This window comes from Falco punctatus (assembly GCF_963210335.1).
Source record: "Falco punctatus genome assembly, chromosome: 5".
NCBI classification, from domain to species: domain Eukaryota; kingdom Metazoa; phylum Chordata; class Aves; order Falconiformes; family Falconidae; genus Falco; species Falco punctatus.
This window is the reverse complement of record NC_137584.1, coordinates 65226646-65250576: the sequence shown is the minus strand read 5'-3', so window position 1 is coordinate 65250576 and position 23931 is coordinate 65226646. Positions and strand designations below refer to the sequence as shown.

At 36.8% G+C, this 23931-nt stretch overlaps 1 protein-coding gene across 2 annotated transcripts in view; it reads left to right on the top strand.

Moving 5' to 3' along the window:
• The window catches only part of SLC16A10 (solute carrier family 16 member 10), a 91270-nt gene extending 68444 nt beyond the window's left edge, over positions 1 to 22826 (top strand). For both annotated transcript variants that reach the window (XM_080388200.1, XM_080388199.1), the window contains 3 exons: positions 16405 to 16548; positions 19206 to 19434; positions 20634 to 22826. In XM_080388200.1, coding sequence (XP_080244326.1) covers positions 16405 to 16548; positions 19206 to 19434; positions 20634 to 20869 — 609 coding nt within the window. In that variant the 3' untranslated portion in view covers positions 20870 to 22826. The remainder of the gene's footprint in view (positions 1 to 16404; positions 16549 to 19205; positions 19435 to 20633) is intronic.
• The last annotated feature ends 1105 nt before the right edge of the window (positions 22827 to 23931 follow it).

Here is a 23931-nt window from a genome sequence, read left to right as displayed (position 1 = left end):
GGTTTTTTTTTTGAGCAGCTGTAAATGGACTTTTATTCATGGCTAGTTCTTGTTACTTAGTTTTCAATTGTGCAGATCTTAGTTTAGTTTGTAGTGTTACAGAATATTTCAAAGGATTGTACTATTGTGACATCTTATGCTATTTCCCGATAAGTTTTGTAGAGATGCTTTGAAATAAAACTGTTAAGAGGAGTAGAAGGGAAGTGTTGTAGAAAAAGCTATTGGATAGCTCATAAATGATCATTAACTGTTGCAGAGAACTGAACAAGGCTATACAAACAGTCATGTAGGACCTCTAAAATATATTTATTTAACAGAAAGCTTGAAACTTTTGACCAAGACACTTGTATGAATGCTCCTTGTTTCTAGATTGGATTAAAGCTAACAGTTGACTTGTAGAGGACAAAACCCTTTGTATCTCTATTTATATTACGAAATTTTTCTTTTTATAGTGTGCTTTCACTCCTGTTGAGTGCTTTTTGCCCCATATCAGATTGGCACAAATTCTGATTGCGAAATACAACGTCCAGTACAGAAAAACAACTTGATCAAGGCTGTTTCTAATATAACGTTTGGTAACACTATAAAAATATTCCAAAGTACAGCTAGAATCTAATATTTTAGAGAGTACCTCAAAATTATACTAAGATATTTAAATTCCACCTGTTTTTGCTCAGATGCTCAGAGTTTCAGAGGAACCATGAAGTTTAACTATTTATAACGTAGAATCTTCGATGGTAGTCAGTTTGCTTTGTTTACCACTTTTGAGGGAGGAAGCTTCACCAGCTCTTAGGAACTCTTCACTAAGAAGTTTTATGATGAAAAGCTGCTCCTGACACCCACACATTTTTGTTCTACTTTACTTGTCTTTAAATACTCAATTCTATTGTATAATTCTCTGGTGCCTCTGTAAACAAGAGAGGAAAATAATCTTAATGTATAGTAAGCTCCCACTACTTTTAAATAAAACCATTCTAAACAAGAAGCTTAGCTTTCATTCTTGGCCTTGCAGATGGCACTGTTAAATAGAAAATAGCTTGATTTTTTTCCCCCTCTCTCTAATCCTGTAAAACATCTGATCATTTATAATTCAGATTTCTAACAAATTTAATTTAGGTACCTTTCAACATACACAAAGAATCCATGGAGGACTGAAGTACTCCTTAATTTGTTATATACCCAGGACTCTTGACCATAGTCTGAAATACTTAATGCCCAAACCAAACTCTGATCAGTGATTATCATAGGGATGGTAAGAAACAGTATGAACTGGAATAAAATTTCATGTGTTTATGCTGATAAAGAAACCATGTAGGTATCATCAACCTCAGATTTCATTTTTTTTATGTATATGGTCCATTAAGTACTATGTAATTGCTCACTAATCTTTCAGAAATCTTTATATACAAACAGTTTAATAAAATAATCCTTAGCTTTACTTATGTTGAAATGGCAAATGTAAAACTTGAATTTCATCAATAGCAGTATTTCTACTTTCAGAAGGTATAAGATTTTTCTAACCTTTTGATAAATTATCAGGATTAAAAGAGTTTAATATCTGAAGGTCACATATTTAAGATTATTTTATAATTATTTTGTATGTGGTTGCCAAGGATGGATGTAGCCTCAGTAGCAGAAATCTGACAGAAAGCAGGAGTTCATATCGCTGGGTTGGAGGATGCAGTCAGAGGACTAACAGTGAACTTGCTGCTTGGGGTTTAAAGCATGAAGTCTTCTTGCAGCTAAACCCACCATTTCTGTACTTATTTCTACATAAACCTAAACTATTCAGATACTTTGGTCTGCTTTTGGAACTAAACAAACATTCATCCCTCTAACTCATTTAATAATTGCAAAAAGAAGGGAAAATCTTTTTATTTGAATGAGATATTTAGTTTTATGAAAACATGAACAAGTGAAGAACCATAGCATTTATTGCTGATAAGCAATGACGTATGCTGGGGGGACTACTGAAAATCTTAGAAAACTCTCTGTGGATCTGTATTTGATAAAGTAAATAGATCAGTGTTTATGAAGGAACAGAATGGATTCTGCCCTTCAGCACAGATACTTCAACTGTAGCAGACAGCTCTGGACTTTTTTAATACTAGTTTTGTCTGCTTCTGATAAACCTGCATTTTATGTACTTCCAGAAGTACGTAAAAGTACGTACTTCCAGATAAGTCAAAGGCTGTAAGAAAAAATAACTTTCTGCTAGTATATCTACCAAACCAGAGATTACTTTCTTCAACTTTTGAAAATGAGTTACTATTTTCCCATTGTATACTGCATTTTTAAAATTATAGTAATATTGGAAAAGGGGTATAATACTTGGGCAAGTGACAACTTTCATTATGCTAAAAGTCTGGAAAATTTCCCACCATTAGAGCTGGCTGACAATAGCCAGGCTGCTAGTATGGGATGCTGGTTGCAAGTGCCCTAAGAAAAAACACTTAAGATGTAGAGCCTCATGTCTACAGCTCTTCCCTTAGCCCTCAGGCCTGGTTCCTGTACTCAAGTCCCATTTTTCCTACTTGGAAAGGCAGTTTCTGCCAGTGTTGGGTGCTCCTATGTGATGGAACACAGGTGCCACAGGCCCTACTGGTTAGAGCTGTTGTGTGCCACCACCACCGGCCTCCATGGTGACTGGAGGTTGCGGACTTGATGTGCTCTAGTCACTGCACATCAGCTGCTGTCCGCTGGCTTGGCACAGCGGAGGAGCTCCCAAGGTCCCAGGTGTATTGTCTCTGAGTGCTTCTGAGGCCAGCCCTTATTTCTGTGTGTCTCTTGTGTTTTCTGAAGCATATTGGAAAGGAAGATGTGTGTTGTGAAACTTGCAGTAAGCAAGAAATAAAAGCTCATTTTAGGCTTTGGGATTAGCCAGGTCTTTGCAGTTTTAACCATCTGCACTGTCTTGGCTAGGTAGAGTAAAAACTGTTGAAACCAGAGAAGAAAACCTGCTTGTGAGCTAGGCTTTAACTAAATTAAATTAAAAAAATAATTATATGGGATGCTAGATAGGATTCATATCAAGGAGCTGGCAATAATTACCAGTCCCTGACTTGTAGATACCAGCTGCATGCAAAATAGGCATTACTCTTTTTGGCACTTGCAGGGGAGAACCAAAAAGGGAGAGCTTTTCTTATCCCACTTTAATTGGTGTCAAATTCCGTTATAGGTGTTCCATTCCATGTGATTTTTGGGGAACTGGAAGAAATACTATAAATAGATTTTGACTTAATTTTATAATATACTTTTAGCATTAACTCAGATTGAAGAGCAAGTCGATAACTCATAGGATTATTAAATCAAAGAGCTGTTATTCCTCTTAGTTTTAAACTGCAGTGACGGAGAACTTTTTCCTTTGATGTCTCTCTAAAATAGGCAAATAACCAAATAAGACTAGTTTAGTCCATTCAGGTTTAAATTGTGAATCCACAGCAGAAATCTGTTAATGCAAAATATTATTTCCAAGTTATTTTTAATAAGGCCTATCACACAACGAAATGATTAAATTTATTTGAAAGAAAGTATACCTGGTCTCTGCCACTTGTCCTGTGCTCGTTCTGCTAATAAACAGAGAATTTACGGTTTTCAGGAATCGGAGTCTGATATTAAGTGTTCAGTACTGTTCTCTTACCCTTTAAAAAAGTGTGTACTTAATCAGGATTGTGCATCCTTAATTCTTATGAGCTTGTTAGGTCAATGCTATTAAAATTCATATAAGGTCACATGTTAGGTAGTTTAAAAGATATGCTGTTGCTTTTTGTACTTTATTTAGCAGGGTGAAAAGAAATGCTGCTTAAAATGCATGTTATTACCGCGTAGCTCTTCCTAAGCAGTGACTTAAGGTCACTACTAAAGGTTCAGTATATATTTAGGACTATATTAATTATGAAATATTTACAAAAAAAAGGGGCCTAGTATCATGTTGTGTTTTGATATAGCAATATGCAGCCACTATGAGGAATACTGGTAGGACTGAGAATATAATCTTAACACTTCCAGTGCAATATTTCAGTCACACAGTAATTTGTCTTGGGACATTTACAGTATCTTCATTAATTCAATTTCAAACAAAAACATGGTTTGGTTTAGCAATTACTTCTATTAAATGCCTCTTGTTAATGATAGGTGAAGGTTACCGTAACACCTTAACACTGACTGTACTCTTAAACTTTCAGAATAGCTCAGGAAAAATAATTTCTATGTTTCTCACCCTGCTTTGCAGACTACTTCTTAATTTACTGTGTAAATCTGGCTTTTCCTTTTGATGCTTATGCACATTCATATTCCATGATGGATACATACATGCATATGTAGAGATTTTTCGTTAGCAGTAGTTATGTGGCGTGTGTGTTTTCTGTGTCTGTGCTTCATGTTTAAGGTATGAAAAAATGGTGTGTGCCTGGCCATTTTTTCTAGCAATTTTATTGGGAGAAATTTCTAGTAATTGTCTTGGGAGACAGATTTAAATACTGGATTTATTCTCCTCTGTAGATAGATACTGAAGATTCAGTGTTTCATTGCTTCTCTGAACTTGTATGTGCCAGGAGTAGGTTCAGCTGACCACTAAGGAACAGGGGAGTGGAGAGTGCAGACTTAATGATTGGAAAAAACAGGTAGATACTGCCTCAGAGTCTAGAAACTGCCCCTGAGAAACAAAGCATCACCTTGGACCCCGCTTTAAGATTTTTATGAACTGTATGGGAAAAGAAAATGCATCTTGGAATGAAAAGTAAAGAGGCTTCTAAGTAGCTGGCCAGCTAAAAGGTATTCCAGAAAGGTATAGCAGCCCTAGGACTATTGTTAAGTACAGACTCTGAGGATCTCCTGGCATCTTATTTGAAAATACAACATCTGCTGGTAAATTGCTTTTCAAATTATTGGGGAAACTTTTACCAATGAGGTGAGGGTTTAGCCTCTAAATAAGCCTGGCTGCCAGCAGTGAACACTGTGTAACTCTTTCACTGGAAATTAAAACACACTGTAGTGTATATGTCCTGTGTGATGTTGTGGTTTGCTATATGGAAATCAGAAACACACTGTTTGGAAGAATTCAGAGGAGATTCCTTGCTCCCCATGGTATTTTATATTGCATGATGGTAATCAGTTTAGCCACCTTCTCTTTTTATAGACCTTGGGAATGGGTGGGAAGAAGCGCCAAGTGATGACAAGCATTCTCACATGCCTTTAATCTCCTGCTCTGCTCAGTCCACAAACAGCCATGTGAGACTGAGTACCTTGCTGTGTTTCCTTTGGAGACCACTTGGCCCATTTTTAGCATTTGAGACGGCATTACCTGGCATACCTAGTCATCTTGGGCTCTCTTTCATCTGGATAATCCTTCTAGTTCAGTTTTTCCTATTCATTACCTCCTATGGTCTTTCAGCTGTCCTTCCAATGATACCTCTTAAAATCAGAAGTTTCCTAGGACACATGAAATTACTTTCATCTCTTTAAAAAAAAAAAAAAAGTTTAGGGAAACATGTTCATCTGCAAACTGAAGTTGGGTGCAATTGAGAGGCTGGTTCTTGTGTCTTAGCTTTCAGAATTCAACATTTCCATTACATTACCACGTGTTGAAGTTCCTTAGGTTGTGTTACGTCAAAACCATTAACAATACCAGGGCCCTTATTTGAATTATTGACAGCTTTAAGGATTTTAGCCTAGGTCTTTGAGGTAACTGACTAATGCAGACAGATACCCTCTACAGAAGATACTTGGTGGTGAAATATAGAGACCTGATCAAAGAGCTCAATAGGGCTTTCAAACCCTTGGAAGTCAAACATTTTCCCTTGGCATAATATGAAGGCTTTGGTGGCCTCTTTGGTTTCCACATTTGCAAGGGTGTACTTCTCTTGCAGTAAGTTCTAGAGGCGGTTCAGGCTTGCAGATCAAAACACAACAGTGAAAACATACATTGTGCTACGTGCCAGGTTATGTCTGTGATCACATATGGGCTGTCGAAGGCTGGCCTGTTCCACAGGCAGGTGTTTTTTATAGATACGCTTCTGCCTTCTTGAAATTTGAGTTTGAGTGTCTGTGGGGGCCCTCCTTTTGACACCCAGGGCAATTAGTTCACTGAGGGAAGCTCACTAGTTTTAGTGACAGATACAGTACCCTCAAAACATAAACTGTCTTTTCAGAATTTGTGAATCTGTTCTGTAGACAGTCCCTAGGCTTAAAGATAGCTATGGGCACTTCTGCAATTCTATTTTCTGTCATCAGAGACAAAGGTCATGGTCATTCTGCTGTATAGGGAAGCTTTAAAGCAATGTATTTCAGATGTATCTCATCAGAACAGATGATGGGCACTTAACTGTTATATCACCTTGGACTGCCTTCTTACATTGAACCAGGATGATCTGTCCTTCAGGTCTGTTCTTTATGAGCCAGCTATTTTGACTTCTCCCATTTCTCATTCTGTATCAGTGATGTGCCTTGTTTTTGTTAACAAGAGATCAGATTCTGCTGTGCAAATTCTATGTCTAAACCTTTGCCCTGTAGAACACGTGTCAATAAAACCCGTCTTCCTGTGCAATCAGCTTGAAGAAATGAAGAGCCAAGCTCTCACGAGATCCTCTGTAGCCACAGTTTTTTCTAGGAACTTCTTGAAATTCTTACTATGTGCTTGAACACTGACTGTATTCACTTGGATGTACTCAGTTTCTGAAAGGCCTTATTTCTGCAGGACAAAACAGTCTCTCTATTCTGCCTATTCAGGAAAATAGCTATCTTCTGCTTGTAAACCGCACCCTCCCTAAGCAAAAGCTCTGGGTCATTAAGAATTATACTGGAAAATATGAAGGGTATAGAAACTACCCAAGATTCGCCAAGCAGAACTGAGCTGCCATATCAGGACAAGCTATAAGATAGGATGAATCTCATTGCAGTAGTTGATATTCTGCCCAACAAGACCCCAGTCATAAGCCATAACATTGCTTACAAATATTTTTGTAACTTTTCAAGCCTCCCCTACTGGTGTTGTGTTCCCTAAATATTTTCAGGTGTGATATCTGTAGGTTAGACCTCTCATTTGAGAAGCCAGTGTTTCAGCTGCTGTCCTAAGAGTGGTCATCTCCACACAGACAGTGGTAATTGCTTTGTGTTCTCTGCAGTGCATGAGCTCAAGGAGCTGTAGTGGAAAGGAGTTGCATACCTTGCAATAAGTGAAGCTTTCCAGTTTGTGCATTCTGTACCTATAGTCCTAACTCTACACCTCCCTCCTCCCTTTAAGTTGCCATAACTCTGAATCCCACAGTGAAGACAGATAGAAGCACAGATATAAATGCTGTCCTATGTGTCCGAGTACAAAGCATGATGGAAAGTATGATATATACAAATCTCTAAACTTAAGCATATAACATGCATGCATATCCAAGTAAAGTGCATACACATAGCATGTCTTGAAGAAATTCAGTTCTTGTAAGGTAAGTCCTGTCTCTGTGTTGTGAACCACTGGTATTATGTCATAAATTTGCTGCTTTTAAAATGTTGTGTAAAATATTTAATATTTAATTGGTATGTCTGGACTTTTTTACTCAAACTGGGAAAAAAAGTCAGCCTCCATCACTATATTCACTTGCTTTTATGGGCTGCTGTTCAAGAAACCTGTGCATTTCTTCAGGTCTCCTATACCACTCATTTGTCTGAGGTCTACTACATCCTTCCCAGAATCTGCTGTTAGTCTGAATGTTAGTTTTGTAATGATAGGTTAGTATCTTTTAAATTATGTCCAGTACTAATAGATAACTGTGTGTCAAACAGTTATTTCTCTATACTGTAGATAATCTAAAAAAGTTAAAACTGTAGGTATAGCTGTCAATTTTAGCACTATTGCCTTTCTCATCTGCTTAATCTACCGTATTTCTGTCTCCAGTGGAAGACTAACAAGGCACTGATTTTGTAAAGGTCCAATGTAATTATTAAGCAGATATCTCTAAGACCCCAAATCTTCAGTGGCTCCCCATGCTTTACTTGCTTTTCTAATCTTTGCATTTATCTCCCTTCAGATCTCAACATCTGCTGCAGTTTGCCCAGGTTAGTGAATTTTTCCCCCTTTATCCACTTCTGTAATTATCCTGTGCACCCATTTCTTTCTCAGTATACCTCAATATGTTGATCTGGCAGTATTTATTCTTAGCTAGATTGTCCACTCTTGACATTGGGGGTGGTGGTGGGAGAAGAAATGAATTATTTCCTGCTTTATACTTGTAACTGTTATGAAAGCATATTTAAACTGTTTTCCAAATAAGTACTGGAGAAGAATAAAAATCATAAGTATGGAAAGAATAGAAACTGAAAAGAATGGTTCTGGGTTTTTTTTTTAGAAGTAAAAGTGAATGACAGTTTACAAAAATATTTTAGATAGCAGCTATACTCGGGTACAAACAATAAGATGGTGTTGAAGGATAAGAGCAAAGCAATCTTTCTGAGTTCTGTGTAATAGTAGCGGATTGAAAGGTCTGAGTTACATTATTATTTCCTTTCTGTCAGCCTCTAACAGCACACTAGTTAATGCACTCTTGCATAATAAAAGCTGTTCTGATAGCAAACAGAGCATATAGTTCAAAATCAGATTAAATTACAAAGGGTTTGTGTTTTTGTTTTGTTTTTTTTTGTTGTTGTTGTTGTTGGGTTGTGTGTGTTTGTTTTTTTTTTAAGTGCTATTTTAATGGTAAACTCAGCATCCTGCCTTTGGGTGCTTGAAGCATCTTGACCTGGATCAAACTCTTCAAGCTCCACAAGTGCCTGAAATCACAGTCGATGGTTTTTTCCTGCCTTCCTTATACAGAGTAAAGAAACTAATCGCCCAGTTTAAGAGAAGAACCTTCCTTCCCTCATATACAGACCAGTTCTTGTGTCTAGTTTCTGCTCCAAGAAGAGCTGAATAGAAATCCTCTTTTGCTTTTTAAATCCTGTTCAGACTTGTGAATTTATTTCCATATATTTTGAATTTTCCCTTGAGGAAATCCTGGAACCTAGTTCTTTCCATTTGATTGCCTGTAACTGTCAAGCTGTAAGCTATTTTTCAGGTTATTTTCTGATGATTGACTTGAAGTTTGTCACTGCTACTGAGTGGAATATTTCCTAGGAAAAGAGAGAGGTGGTTTTGGGTTGTTTCAGACGGGAAAGAACTGCACATAAATGTCTGTATCCTGAGTAAGGGCTGTATCTCTGTATGAGGGGGAGAGACTATCATTATAGTATCTTCTTGTGATTTAAATGAAAATATGACTGCTTAATTCCTCTGTGCCCTGATCTGGTAGATATTTGGCAGTGTATTTGGGACTTCCATCTAGAACTGAGACTCTTGCAAGGGCTTTCTTCTGTGTTTCCCAGTGGAATGAGACAGGCACTTCACCCAGCTCTGTGAAAGCTGAGGTGCTTATCTTATGACCATCTCCACAAGTAGATCTCTAATATTGAGGTATTACAGATGCCTTCAGAATTGTGGCGGCTGAACAAAGGTTTGAGACTCTGTTTTGGTTTTAGTCACCTAAGTCCTAGGGTTTAAGGAGTCTAGTCCCGAGACACTTGGTAAGTGTCACAAATTCTGTTGTAGAGTAAGGAAGTCAGCCTCTCTTAGAAGATGACAATAGCATTGTAACATGTAGGTAGATTAATAAATCCCTATTTTACCAACCAGTTAAGTCAAGCTAGTTGCTTATTATGTTGTTCTTCAAGGTAGGGAAGAAATACAGTCTTTATGTTCATAAATTTTAGAAGGGGCTACTGTAGTAAGGGCTGTCTTTTCACATGAATAGGTAGTTTTGTCCTGTTTATTGCTGATTCTACTGATGAGTTGAAAAACTGACTTGAGGTAACAGCACTATTTTGTAAAATGGAAACCCATCCTTTTGTAAAAGCTTTTTATTCCTCGCTAATTACTTTCACTGATGCAAATACTTCCATTCTGATCTTAGTCCATCTCCCAGTGTTTCTCTTTGCCTTTGTCATCTTCCTGAGTACTTACAGAACATGAGCTCTCTCCTGATGATTCCAAAGATCTCAAATCAGTCTCGTAGCTGTCTTCCAAAACGTTTTTCAAGCTGAGGGGTACTTGCCTTGCTTGACTTCTAAGACCTTTAGTTTGACTGACTACTTACGGTCCAAAGAATAAGAAGCTTCTACAGAGAGCAATTTGGAGCATCAGGATCAGGTTTCTGAATTGTCTCTCAAATAATGATTTTCTTTTAAATCAGTTAGGAAGACTGTCTGGCTAAGGCAGATATCTTAAGTTCAGCAGTGAGAAGACATCCTTTTGTGACATGCAAATGCTGTAGCTAACACAATATGCTATTAAAGGTCTTGCTTGTTGCATTATAGTGGTGTTAGCACTTCCTTCTTTCCACTTAATGCTTCATTTAATAGCTTAATACCCAGGTAGTCCCACTTGTCCTCCCACATAGTCAACTGTAAGCTTACCTTCAACTTTGCTTAACTCAATTGTTAGAAGCTAAATATATGCGCTCTATAAAATTTATGTAATATTTCCATCAATGTCTACTTTAGACAAAAATAAGGAAGGAAATTAGGTATTTAACTGAAGTAACTATAACTACTAACAGTTCTTAGTTTTAAAAAAAAATCACTTTTGTTAGAATATCTTTGCACTTATTTCTGGACAAATAGCATATGCTGTTACATTCCTCTTCTCAGCATTATTTTGTTATTTTTATTTTTAAGCTAGGCAAATGAAGTTTGACCTTACTTGTTTGGAAGTCAAGGCTAAGACATTATCATCACTAGACAAAATAGTACAATAGATGTCTTTTTTTTAAGTTGAGGAAGACTAAACTGGATGTATAGCAGCAGACTTGTATTGAAATTTTATTTAAGTGTGCTAAATAAAAGTAAACCATAGTATAAGCTTTCAATTTGGTATTATAAAGAGGATGAACTCGCTATATTAGGTTTTAGTTCCTTCACTTCTATTAGATGCTTTGAGAATTCCATCTTAAATTGTGTTTAAAGCAATTAGCCAAAGTGTTTCTTTTAATGTCTAGTGCATACAATGTTAGTCATCGGTGGTTAATGAAATATTTTCTTGTTACTTTGGGTATTTGTACAGGATATCTTAATCCATTGTTTTGGTAGTCCGTAATTTCCTAATCATAGCATATTATGTAATATGCTCAATTTTTATAACCTGGTAACACTTTATCACATTAGTAAATGCTGCAATGATGTGAAAAGAATTATATTATGCTTCTAAATTTTAAGTGGTGATGTCAGGAAGTTGCTTCCTTCAGTTATAAGGTTACTTTTAATCAAATGTGTAGCAGTGTTTTACCAAAGTAGAGCTAAAAAGAAAAAGTTTTGTGAGTTGTAGCACTCAGTAAGTACGTATTTGGGACTACACAAAGACATCCATCAAATCACTTCATGAATCATAGAAAATAAGACTGGAGGTAACCCAGGACTTTATCCAATTTACCCAGTTTTCTGAGTACAAACTTATGTTGGTAAAGGACCTTTTAAAATAGTCTTATAAAATGTTTTTTCAGAAGTCAAGCTTATCAAATTTCTGATTATTGCCAGATCTTTCTTTTGGATACTGTACATATGGTCCATGTCTTTAATAGTGAGTAATGACCAAAATAAAACATAATAATTCAGCTGAGGCCTTACTGGTACTCAGTAGTATATGAAGTTCACATCGTATCATGAATTACTTTTGCAATATAATGACATTATTGGAAGATGCTGAAGTTTAATCTGCTAAACTTTCAGTTCCTTTTCTAAAGAGATGTTGCCAGATCTTTCTTCCGTCTTGTATTCATGCATCTGATTTTTACCTCATGTAGTGGTTTTTTAATATTATTTACCTCATAATGTTTTCATGGAAATTATTCTTATTTATTTCATGCTATTAACTGAGATGCCAGGTCGCCAAGATACTTTTCAATTTCAGTCTTTTTCTTTACAGTGCCTGCGATACTTATTTGATGGAACTTGCAAATTTAATAAGTACATTCTCTCCCTTTCACTGTCCATAACATTAATGAAAATGTTAAATAGCAGTAGATATAGGCAGGTTTTTACATAGCCTTCTTTGGCATAGTCAGTTTTGCTTTTCCAGACACTTGAACATCTTTTTACAGTTGTTCCATTTAAGTCATGTATTCCAGACTGGCTTGTAAGAATTGCTATGTTTGAGAGAATTTCAAAATACTGGGCAGGGTCAAGTTTTGTTACATCTTCCTTCCCTCTGTTCCAAACCTCAAGGTTTGCTACTTGCCACGTAATAAAAATAAACTACGGTGGTTTTTCTCACAAATCAATGTTGATCCTTAGCTTATGTTACCTGTTAGATATTTATGAATAGTTCTGATTTTGTTCCCTTTTCTGCTGTTCCAGAAAGTCAAGTTAATGTGTACGATCTATAACTCTCTAGGATCTGCTGGTAGTAGCTGGTTTTGGATGTAGTGGCTAGCTGAGTTTTGAGAGTAAGGCAGGCCAGGGAACACTGCTTTGGGCCACGGGGAGTGGATAGAACTAAGACTGTAAGTTGTGGGTAGTAGTCACAAATGAACAAATTTAAAACATGCTTAAGATGGATAAATGATTTAACAGTTTAACTCTCAGCCCTCACGCGTACATAACACTTCAGTTCTTACATATCCCTGGCTTTATTCCTCACCCTCGCTCTCAGTCACGGTGAGTTTCCCCAGATACGTGCGTGCCTTTACCGGTCTTGCTGCGGCCGCCCAAGCCACGCCAATCCACCAGTGTCCTTGCGCCCATTTCTTTATGCTGGCTTTTGTGGCTTCAGTGGATCCAGGGTCTTGGTACCTCCAGGGGCTACAAGTGGAGGACATGACCTGAAGATATCCTGAGAGATGAAGTGGAATGGGAGAGGGGAAGAGCAGAAGTCACGGACTGTCTTGTGCTGTGGTGTACGGATTGTCCCCCATGCCTCAGGCTTTTCTCAGCGCTCAGCATGCTTGCTTGCACTGTTCCCTGAATACATTTCAGGCCTACCAATTGGCACTCGCTCTCTCAGGACCCCAAAACTGGTTTAATTGTTTTTAAAATGATTAATACTTGTGACTTGAAATAGAAAACCTGTTTATTGGTTAACAACCATTGTCTTGGTTTCTCCAATGTAAGTTATATGCTGTTGGTTGCCTATTTCGATCTCTGGAATCATAGTCATCCTTCACATGCTCTTGAAGATAACACTAACGGTTCTGAGACTCTATTTTGTTTGTTATTTAGGGCAAACTTCTTCAGGACTAGCTATTTTTGGGGTGAAAAAGCAAATACTATTTCAATTATGTAATTGTCACCTGAGTTTCTCTAATCTGGACTCCTAACCTTTCTTTTATGTTAAATAGGCTTAACAGTTAACCTGTTAACTGTTATGTTCAGTTTTGTTTAAGAAATTCAGATTATACTTGTTCTGAATCTTCACAATGTGTGTATGGATTATTCTGTTTAATCTGCTTTACTTAGTGTAAAAATAGAAAATTTCCTGATTTGCCATATAATGATCACCTTGTCTTGATTCGGAAAATTGGATTGCACAAAGAGAACTTTAAAGTAATAAAAAGGCTGTGCTAGTCTGGACTGGTTCGCTTGGGCAAAATGACAGGCTTTTTCTACATTTGGAAAAATCAGACCTGCAATTTGGCATGCACAGAGATCTCATGAGTGAAGAGCTAGCTATGTTACTGAGAACAGGCAAACCCCACAGGGACATACTTTGGTCTTCAATGTGTCTGTGTGCCTGGGTCCCCGATTTGACTGCTGCAGATAATGCCTAAAGAGTCCCGTAGTTACAGCCTGTATAGTTCTGCAGTGATGAGAGCGTCAATGCATGAGATGCTGCCTGAGAAGGTTCACAAGTAATTGCCCACCATGGGATTTTTGAGTATTTCTATCAGCTAAAAATCTGTGGAAATATGAATCTCATTTGAGCCCCTTCATTATAAAAAACCTAGGAAACAAGTAACTTACAAGAAAACCTCATAGAAGAGTAGCACTTACAGTACTGTATTTTCAGATATTCAGTTAATTTTATTGTTGTCACTTGCAGCTTACTTAATGACAGTATCACTGAAGATTGGATATGCTGTTAAGAATCAGAGGGTCACCTCTGAGATCACACCAGGTTGCTCAGGGCTTTGTGCACTTGGGTTTGGGACACCTCGGAGGAAGGAGGCTGAATAAGCTCTGTGGGCAGCCTGTGACACTCCCTGCTGCCCTCCTGGGGAAAAAGTTTCTCCTTACATGTAGTTGGAAGCTCTCTTTAAGGTTAGGGTGTGCTTAAGAGCAGTGAAAGCTAAACAAAATAAATACTAATTTAGATATTTGAAGATTGAGATGAGTAGCAGTTATTTTCCTATTGAAGGAGTTGATTGAACCCAGTATTTCCCCCCTACTGATTGAAGAGGACAGCGTTTCACCCGGAGTGCTGCTTTGAGAAATCCAGTTACTCAGCTGCAGATGCAGGGTTAATAGTTATCTAGATGCAGAGCTTTATCTTACCTCTTGAAAAGCCTCCGGGGAGTGGATGAATCAGGTCTGCTAATTAAACAAGCTAGAGGCTGCAGAAACGTTGAAGTAGAACAGGTGACAAGAATGGCAGAAAATACCTCTGCTGCTTTTGCTGGCTGGACCAGCAGGTATTGGCAGGCACACAAATGCAGAGGTGGGAAAACTGTCAGCTTTTCCGCTTCTCACCTTCGACAGAAAAGGAATAAATAGAACAACTTATCTTCTATGTTGAAATATAATACTAGATGAAAAATTTCATCAGATTCTATTCCCAACTGTGTCTTAAAGCAAAGGGAGAAACCCTCAGAAGTAGAAAGAGCAAGCATATGTCTCCAATTGAAGTTGTTGTTCTTCAAAAACAAACCAAAACCACTAACCCTTATTTTTTATTTCCTTTCTGACAAAATCAATTATACTGGACAAATTAATAATAGATTTAATAGACTTTCTGTGACATGTAAACAAAGCCCAGCTGATTTTATGCTTAAGAAAATCGCCATCACTCAGCGAATCCTGTTTATATTGGAAAAAAAAGGCTCTGCCTGTGTATTAACACTCAGGCCAGGAAAGAATCTTGACTATTTTGCTCTAGAAGTGTTTACTAAACCTGAACTTTCCCATTTTATAGATGGGAAATTAAGGGTTCTCTAGTATGAAATGCGATCGCATAATGAGAGTAACAAAATTGCTGTGCAGCTTTTGCTACCCAGGTCAGTCAGCCTGTGGTCAGACCCTCTCAAATGTTTTTACTACATCTTTGTTTAAGATCAGTTTCTTCTTTTTGCTTCTTCACACCTCTGAGGCTTTATAGTTTCTTGTTTGGAACAAGTTATGAGCACGGAGATCACAGAACAACATCTAATGCCTGCTTCGGTGTATTTGGTATTGCCAAGCATGTTTCAAATGGTGATTGTGCAAAAATAGTCTTTCTATGGGTAATTACTGGTCTTCATGGTTGATTAAAAAAAGCCCACAAACAAAAACCACTGGGAGACCAGAAAGAATATTAAAAAAAATCGGAATCCATCAAGCCAGTCTTGTGACTTTTTTTTTTTTTTTTTTTTACCATGACTTAAATGAAAGGTTAGAATTACTGACCCTGGTAGTTCATCACGCTGTAGTCGATGGCCTGCTGTCAGGACCCTCGGTCGGTTGCTTTAGTTTTTTAGGCTGAAGTGGCTGTTAAATCATTCTTCCAGTCTGCCCTATTCATTGCTGCTGTAGCTGCACCCTCTCCGAAGTGCTTGCTGTTGCGTTTGGCACTGCAGGTGTTTCCTGCTCTCCTTCCTCCTTGCCCCTTGAGGTCATGGTGTGATGGTGGGTATCAGGATGAGGCAGTCTGGAGGGCCTCCCCTACCTGCACTCCGTGCCACTCTGCTGCTTGCTCCTGCCCTGAGCTATACTGCAAGCTTGGTAGCACGTATCTCTGTCTTAATGCACAGAACAGTACCGCAGTGATACTCACTGATGGTTCAGCACCTTCAGACCTGAGCACGTGCCCCGGCCAGTGAGACAAGCAGTTCTAGACAGCTCTTGTGGATTCTGCGTTATGTTAAATCTGTGACTGGTAAATTAAACGTGGTTGAGGACAACGCTTGTAGCTTCTCTTCAGTTTTCTTTGTATTAGACATAGCTTTGTTGTTTCCTTGAATTGAATTCCTTAATTGTGAATAAAGCAACAACACATTTCAGATTGCTTTTATGATATTGGACTTAATACTGATAAGCCAGTGTAAAACTTACTCTAAAATCTGTAAAAGCAGTAGTAGTTGACCATTTGTAGTCATATTTTTAAATCTGAAATTCACAGATTACTTCTGTTTAACTCGAGTTTTCTAAGCTTTATCTTCCTTTTAATTCTAAAGCTAATTTATTTTCTCAACTCTCTTTAAACAGATGAAGCACGTAAAAGACAGATTTGGTGACAGTGTGCCAGAAGAAGTGCTTCTGCTGTGTCTGGGCATTACTTCAGGAGTTGGCAGATTGATCTTTGGCAGAGTTGCAGATTATATTCCTGGTGTAAAAAAAGTTTATTTACAGGTATGTCTTCACACTGTTCTGAAGGAATATACAAATTATATTCTGAAGGCTTTGGTTGTAGCCTTACTATTAAGTAAGCAGAATTAACTGACTGGAGATTAAAATTTGAGAAATTCCAAAACTCTAGGGGACTTAATGTATGGCTTTTGATACTAGGAGCCTTAGGTGCAAAGCTCATTAATCTTTTTTTTCTTCATTTCTTCTCTTTTTAAACTAAGGAAACATGTCTACTACCTGCTGGCTGTTTTCAGCTGGGAATGAAAGAAATTACTAATCATTAGCATGTGAGTGAGAGAACCTTTGGGGATTCTTTAGATTCTGCTTTCCCTTTTTTATCCCATGATTTCATAATGGTTGCAGAAATATTAATTTTTCCCCCTATGTTCTTCTGTTAAAGATTTTGGATCTCTCTTCTTGATTTTTGATAGGTGATAATTTGGTGTCAAGTATGGTCTGTGCATAGTGCACGCTGGTAAAGCTATGGAAATGTAAGAGGTGCTTAGCTGAGAAGATTTTGCCAAATGAAGGGTGTTAACTTGCAGAAAGTGTCACAGCTTCTGGAAATGCTGAAGCTTGGGGATGAAGAAGGATATATACTTTTTTTCACTCCACATTTATAAGTTAGTTTTGTTGTGGGATATTTTTTTGGGGGGGAATCTTTAGTTAATAACTTGGCACTTTATCAACCACTGGGTTGTTTTTTTTTTTAAATGAATAACAAGGGAGACATCTAATGGCTATTATTTGTACTACATGATTGAAAACAAAAATTGTTAGGTAAGAACCACTTTTCTGGAGGTGGTGTATTTGTTGATAGATAAATTTAGATTTCCTGATGATGGGGACTGCGACTGTATCTCATTTGCTTGCATTGATTTAATACCTATTGTTATGCTTTGAGGAAATGCCAATATTGAGATAAAAATTAAAAAGGCAGTATTGAGATGTTACACATGATTTACAACTCACAAATACCAAACCTGCAGCAAAACTACAAGCTTTCTTCTTTTCCTTGAATAGCTAAAACTGAAAACCATGGACTTTTGTTCAGGGCATCACCTAGGATGCTTCTGGGTACTGTTGGTTTTAACTAGTCTTAAGTAGGAAAAACACATTAACTTTTGCTAAGCCATGCCCCAGCACCTTCAGCTCTCCTGTTTCAAATCAAAATATTTTGAGGGAAAGTGAATATTCAGCTCAAGTGTTACTCTGGATTGTCCAACAGTTCATACTATCACCCTTTGTAATGAAAAAAGTATTTAAGAATTAATTTTGACTAACGCAAATGGAAACTCTTTCCTCTTAGAACTTTACTGTCTCACAATTGAACAACTTAACAAGAGTTCTATCCAGCATCTTTCTGTTTCTGCATTCTTTCTTATGGACATATTTTGCTGGATTTTGCTTTATAAATTCTACCTTTAGAAACAGAATGATGCATTCTATCTCTTCTGTGTACAAAGTTTAGTGATTCTGGTTTTAGTCCTGCTTTTACCATAATATGATAATACAAAGAATCTGGTCAACAATATCTTGTTTATAGTTTGTGTACAGAAAACCACATTACTACTTAGACAGAAACTAGTCTCAAATATTTGTGTCTTCTGTATCGGAGTACACAGAATTGGTAATTTCTTCACCTCTATCCTTAAGTTCCTATAAGAAGCCTAGTTCTTCAGTGTTTCTGTTTCTGTGCCATACTTAAGATGCTTCACAACAGTTTTTCTTTAGTATGCTAAATAAAATACAGTATTCAAAAAATTGTTATGCTGACCTGAAAATCAAGTTTAATCTAGCTGTCTGCTTAAAGACTTTTCCTAATGATGTAATTTATTTGATGTCACTTATCTATATGTCACAAAGTTGTGATGTCTAGTAGTTTTTAAGTGACTTTGTCTTTCTTCAATGGTCTACAAGTGACCAATGCATAATGCAGATGTCTTTTTTGGAAAATGTGTATGTGCAGTTAAGTGGGACATTGTTTTCCTGTGCTGACATATGGATGCTGCAAAAGCAAAACTCTTACCTTTTTTGTTTTCTTTTTAACTCTGATTCATTTTGCTGAAAGACAAAGTTTTATTTCTTTAATTTACAACAAACAAATAATAAGCTTAATCTAAGACTGTAATATAAAAAATCTTTGTAAGTGTGCACGGCTACAGGAATAAAGCAAGATACCTTTATGTGGAAAAATCGAAATGAGACTTTCAAATGCCACCTCTATTGAACAGAAGCACCCTGAAGTTATCACACTTAACACTGATATTTAAGTAAAAATTGCAGCAGTGAGAAATCAGTTATAGTGTTTTAGCTAAACTAAACTTGATATTTTTGTGGCTTTCATTTGTGAAAAGTGCAGAGGTGAAGCAAATGACCTTACGTAATCACATCAGGATAGTTGATTACAAATGCATTTTGAAAACTTTGTGAAATGGTTTTTGGAATTTCTTTGACTGCATGTCATGACAGCTACATGGTTTTGTTTTTATCTTGGTATGTAATTTCTGATGGTGGTAATCTGTGGAGACTGCTTACATCTATTTTAAAGTAAATATAGGCAGACAATTTGCTACAAATGCAAGAAAGCTCATCTGTTCCCTTAATCTTTGCTGATTTGATGCAACATGGTTTTATACTTTTTCCTTGGTCATGTTTAGGTGGCCTCATTCTTCTTCATTGGCCTGATGTCTATGATGATTCCACTGTGCCATGCCTTTGGAGGTCTTGTTGCTGTCTGTCTCTTCATGGGCCTGTTTGATGGGTGCTTCATTTGCATTATGGCTCCTATTGCCTTTGAGCTTGTTGGGGCTCAGGATGTCTCCCAGGCCATAGGATTTCTGCTAGGACTCATGTCAATACCTATGACAGTTGGTCCACCTATTGCAGGTAAGTACAGCTATGGTCTGTAGCTGTAAATACGTTTCTATGGTTGCAGGACTTCTTGGCCATATTTTCTGTTCCTACATCATGTGCAGTGCACTTACAGTGGAATTTTTCTCTGTATGTGCTCCAGAATATGTGGTGAATTTATCTGTTGCTCATGGGTTATTAATTTATTGTATTCTTTAAAGTTTGCTTCACTCCTTAAGTTATGCAGATGAAAAACATTCCTCAAAAGAAAGATAGCTTTCCAATTGGATTGAGGACCTGACATTTTCCATGCTGTTGAGGTGACGGTCTGTATGTTGATCGTGTTACAGAAGGACTCCAAATTAGAATTTGAAAATTAATTTGACTCCAAAATTTGCACATGCAAAACCAATTGCGAGAATAAAAGCTTCTCCAGTTACTTTAATTGTTTCTTATGAGTAGGATCACTGGCTTTTTTCGTTCTTTGATGGGAGACTGACAAAGTACAGGTTTAGAAGTTGAAAACTGGAAGTACTTTGGGAGGTGGAAATAGTTTAAGCTATAATCCTTACCACTGATGATTTTAAATCCTGATTTACCCTAAGGTCTTGTGAGTGATACTGAAAAGATAATTACTGAAACGTAACCGAACTATGCAGCATCATGAAGAATAAATTTTAAAGCTAGAACAGCATAGACTAGGTGCCTCCTGATCTGGATACACTATCATGGCTGTTAAAATTAAATAGAATTTGATTGATGAGAGCAGTTTTGAGAGAGCAATTACAATGAATTGTTTGAGAAAACACTTTTTAATAAGAGGTTACCAGGAATGCAATATATGCAGTATATCTAGAATAAAATTAAGAGGCACCTTGATCAAAGGCAACCGTTACCAAAAAAGGGAGAATTTCTCTGAGTCATTGCGAGATTCAAGTGCTGGAGAAGCCGAAATGAGCACCTTTCAAATGGGAAGTATGGTAGATGTTTTTAACGATGGTTGGTAATTAAGCAGTCAAGTGGTGATATACTGAGTTCTCCTTTATTTGGAGTCTTTAAGGCAGTTCTGGAATACCTTTCTACCTATGTGTACCGATATTTGGCTATTAGGTAGTCAGATTACTGGTTATGGTAAACTGTGCCAGCTCTCAAGTTCGAATCCAAAGAAAAGACATGGGTTTTTTGTAGATTCCAAGGCCCCGTTATTTATCAGTGTTAACTTTCTGTCTGTCCAGGTTTGCTGCATGATCACCTTGGCACCTACGATGTAGCATTCTACCTGGCCGGAGTCCCTCCCCTTATTGGTGGAGCTATATTATGTTTTATCCCCTGGGTCCATGAACGGCAGAAGTTAAAAGAAAGAGGAAAAGCTGTTGATGGAGAAACTACTGAGAAAATGCTGGAAAATGAAAGCCCTTTGGTGTTGGACACTACAGAAAAGCCAGACAAAGAAATGGAATCAGGTTTTTGATGCTTTCTTTTCCTGTACCAGCCTGACCTTCTTCTACTTAAGCTAGATTTGTACTTTTTGGCTGAAGTTACTATATGATACTGAAGAAGTCTTGAACTATTGCTTAAACTGCAAAACTGCTATAAGAATCTTTTATACCATTGAACTTTTTTTGATGAGTTTGATTTCAAGCCACATTTTCAAGGTATTTGAAGTTTTGTAGCATTAGTGTGTATGTGTGTAGTGATTCTGTGTGTGAAGAGGATATTTTTGTAATTCATCAAAACCTATTTCTGGAAGCTTGAAAGCTGTTTTTTGGTTCACTGATCTAGGATTCTTCAATAACTTCTACGGTCCGTCCAATGCAGGCACACCTGTGGGTGTTTATACTCGAAAACGTAGTAGCTTTGATGACTGATTTGAAGTTTCTTGTGCTGTTTTACAGTTTTCTGTAATTCTATACCATAAACATCAATATGCATTTTTTTGATTCCCTTAACTCTTGCTGAGGTCATTTTGCATTAGAAAGCTCAATTATTAAACATCTGGGTTTTATTTTCTTTAAAAACCTCAGCCTGCTCAGTTTGCTTAAACACTTACCTGTTTTTGCATTCACCTTTTCACAGTGGCCCAAAGAACATTAAGGATGAAATTTTTGATGGGCACGGTTTTAAATATGCACAAGCTAAGCTCCCAGTGCAGACACATTCAGAAGTAAAGCTGCTGAATGCTAGACTTTTTATTTGGTGAAGGCAATACTATTAACGTGTATGTATATATTTTTTTTAAGCTGAACCTCAGAAGCTGATAATTTTGAAATTGTACTGACAGTAATACTTTGGAGCAGTATTGTGAATTAGGCTAAATTTAAAATTATTCTGTTGTGCTTGTTAGGTTCTTTTTTTATTCTTAAAACAAAGACAGCTTTAAAGGATACATTCTAAGTGCAATAAGAAGTTGTTTTTAACATGGAAATATACACAAGCTATTAAAATGACATTCAACAAAGATTTTTGCACTAAGTGAACATGCAGGTTTATTATTATAAGTCTTTACAGCTGTGTTCAATTGCATCTAGGATATAGCTCCATATTTTATGCAAATATAAAGAAATGTCTTTGCATGTCCTATTTCTTGCCTAAAGTACTAAACATATGGCCCTATTACTTATGTATTCTTACGTATTATGCACTGTTTGCCAAGCAGGTATTTCTGAAAACCTCCTTCTCTGAGAAGTATTCGAAAGCATAATACTTGGAGATGAAAACACTGTTTTTCAGTTTATCATAAGACACTTCCAAGTACATCGTTTATTTATGGATGAGGATCAGCAGTGTAGTGGAATACTTAAGCATTCTTTTTCAGGTCCGTTCAATAATACTAATTTTTGTTTTCTTGTTTAGAAGTGTCATAGCAAAGAGTAAACTAAATGTGGTCTGAAGACAAAATGCACATTTGAGTGCATTTTCTTAATTAGTAACAATGCCTGTTCTTTCCAGAAACCGTGGAGAGGCATACTGTTTTGAAATGATAAACCTCATTGTCTTTTCTATTTTTATTATTTTTATTTCCCCAGAGTTGTAGGAAATTGTTCAGAAAGCCCATGTATGTTTGTGATATAAAACATATTAGCAATACTCTTGCATAGAATGTTTACATCTACCAACTTAAAACCCTTTAAATATAATCATACAAAGCATTCTAATTATTGGAGACCAAAGCTCATACCTTTTTTTATATTGCAGAATTTAAATCCCTGCTTTACACGAGTGAGGTTTGAAAGAATTGAATCTTAAGATGTTAGAGGTGTGTGGGAGGGACTTGGAGGTGGGGGACAAAACCCCCCATACCAATCTGTAAAATCGATCCCTTTAGGTTCACTGGGACTTTTGCTTCTGTACCTCGTAAGTACTTCTAAAAATTTCATTAGAATATTCATAGTATTGTTAATTAAAATGACTACAGAATGCTGCCTTCATTACAGAAAGGCTGTTAACAGCCTGCGCTGTTCTTGTCTGGAGTTATTTCTGTAGAACATGTTATTCAGTATTATCTTCTATTTGGGCAATGCAAAAGGTGTTGAGTAAGTGTGGTAAAAGCCTCTTGTTTCCTATTGCTTTGTTAAAGAAAAATTAGTATTCATCACAGATCTTAGATTTCATGGGTTTTAGTGTTGAGTTTTTAACTAAACATGAAGCTGTTTTTTAGCACTGATGCAATTTGAAATCATCGTGATCGGATATCTTGATGTAATTGTGACATCTTCCTGACTTGCTGCTCTGTATCTATATAAATTATGTGGGACAGAATGTAAAATAATTGTTGTTAGTTTTAGAAATGATACAGAAATAACATAACAATAGTATGGATTAAACAACCCAACCCTAAACCCCCAGATTCCAGGAAAGAGTGTATGGTGAGTGACTAATTGTTTAGGAGTGATTGCTATGTTAAAAACAGCTAGTGAATGGGATGTCAGACATGAGCAAACCAGAGTTAGGGGTAAGGAAGCTGTGCTGGTGTGGTGATGTTGGAACAATAAACCTATTTCTGATGCCAGTGCTTGTTTTACAACAACGCTAACATTGGAAAGGCTTCAGAAAAAAAAGACTTTTCTGAAAAGGTTAAAAAAAAAGAAGTTAGTTAATGCATGAGAATTCTGTTTGTGTCTTTACTGTTGGCTTGTGTCTACGGGGGAAATGTCCAATACAAAATGCTTTGTTGGATCTAAGCATAAGAAGATTGTGTCCTAAAGCAGTTAAAATGAAAATAAAGTTCAGAATGTTAGTGGCAAGGCTAACTAACCATTGAGAAACTTTAGAGTTACTGGATTTTGTATGCCCTGAGGTTTTAAAAAATGAGGTTAGTTGTCTCCCTTCTTAAAAAAAACCAAACAAACCACAAACAAAACCCAACCCAAAATAAAACACAAACAGCAACTACTTAGTACATTTACGAAAACCTGATTAATATAGAAATAGTTGCTATTCGGAAAACTAGGAGAGAAAAGCACTGAATATTCAATTTTGTTTTGACTAAGTAAATGCAAATAAATTTTTGTAAAAAAATTAATTTCTGGTGTG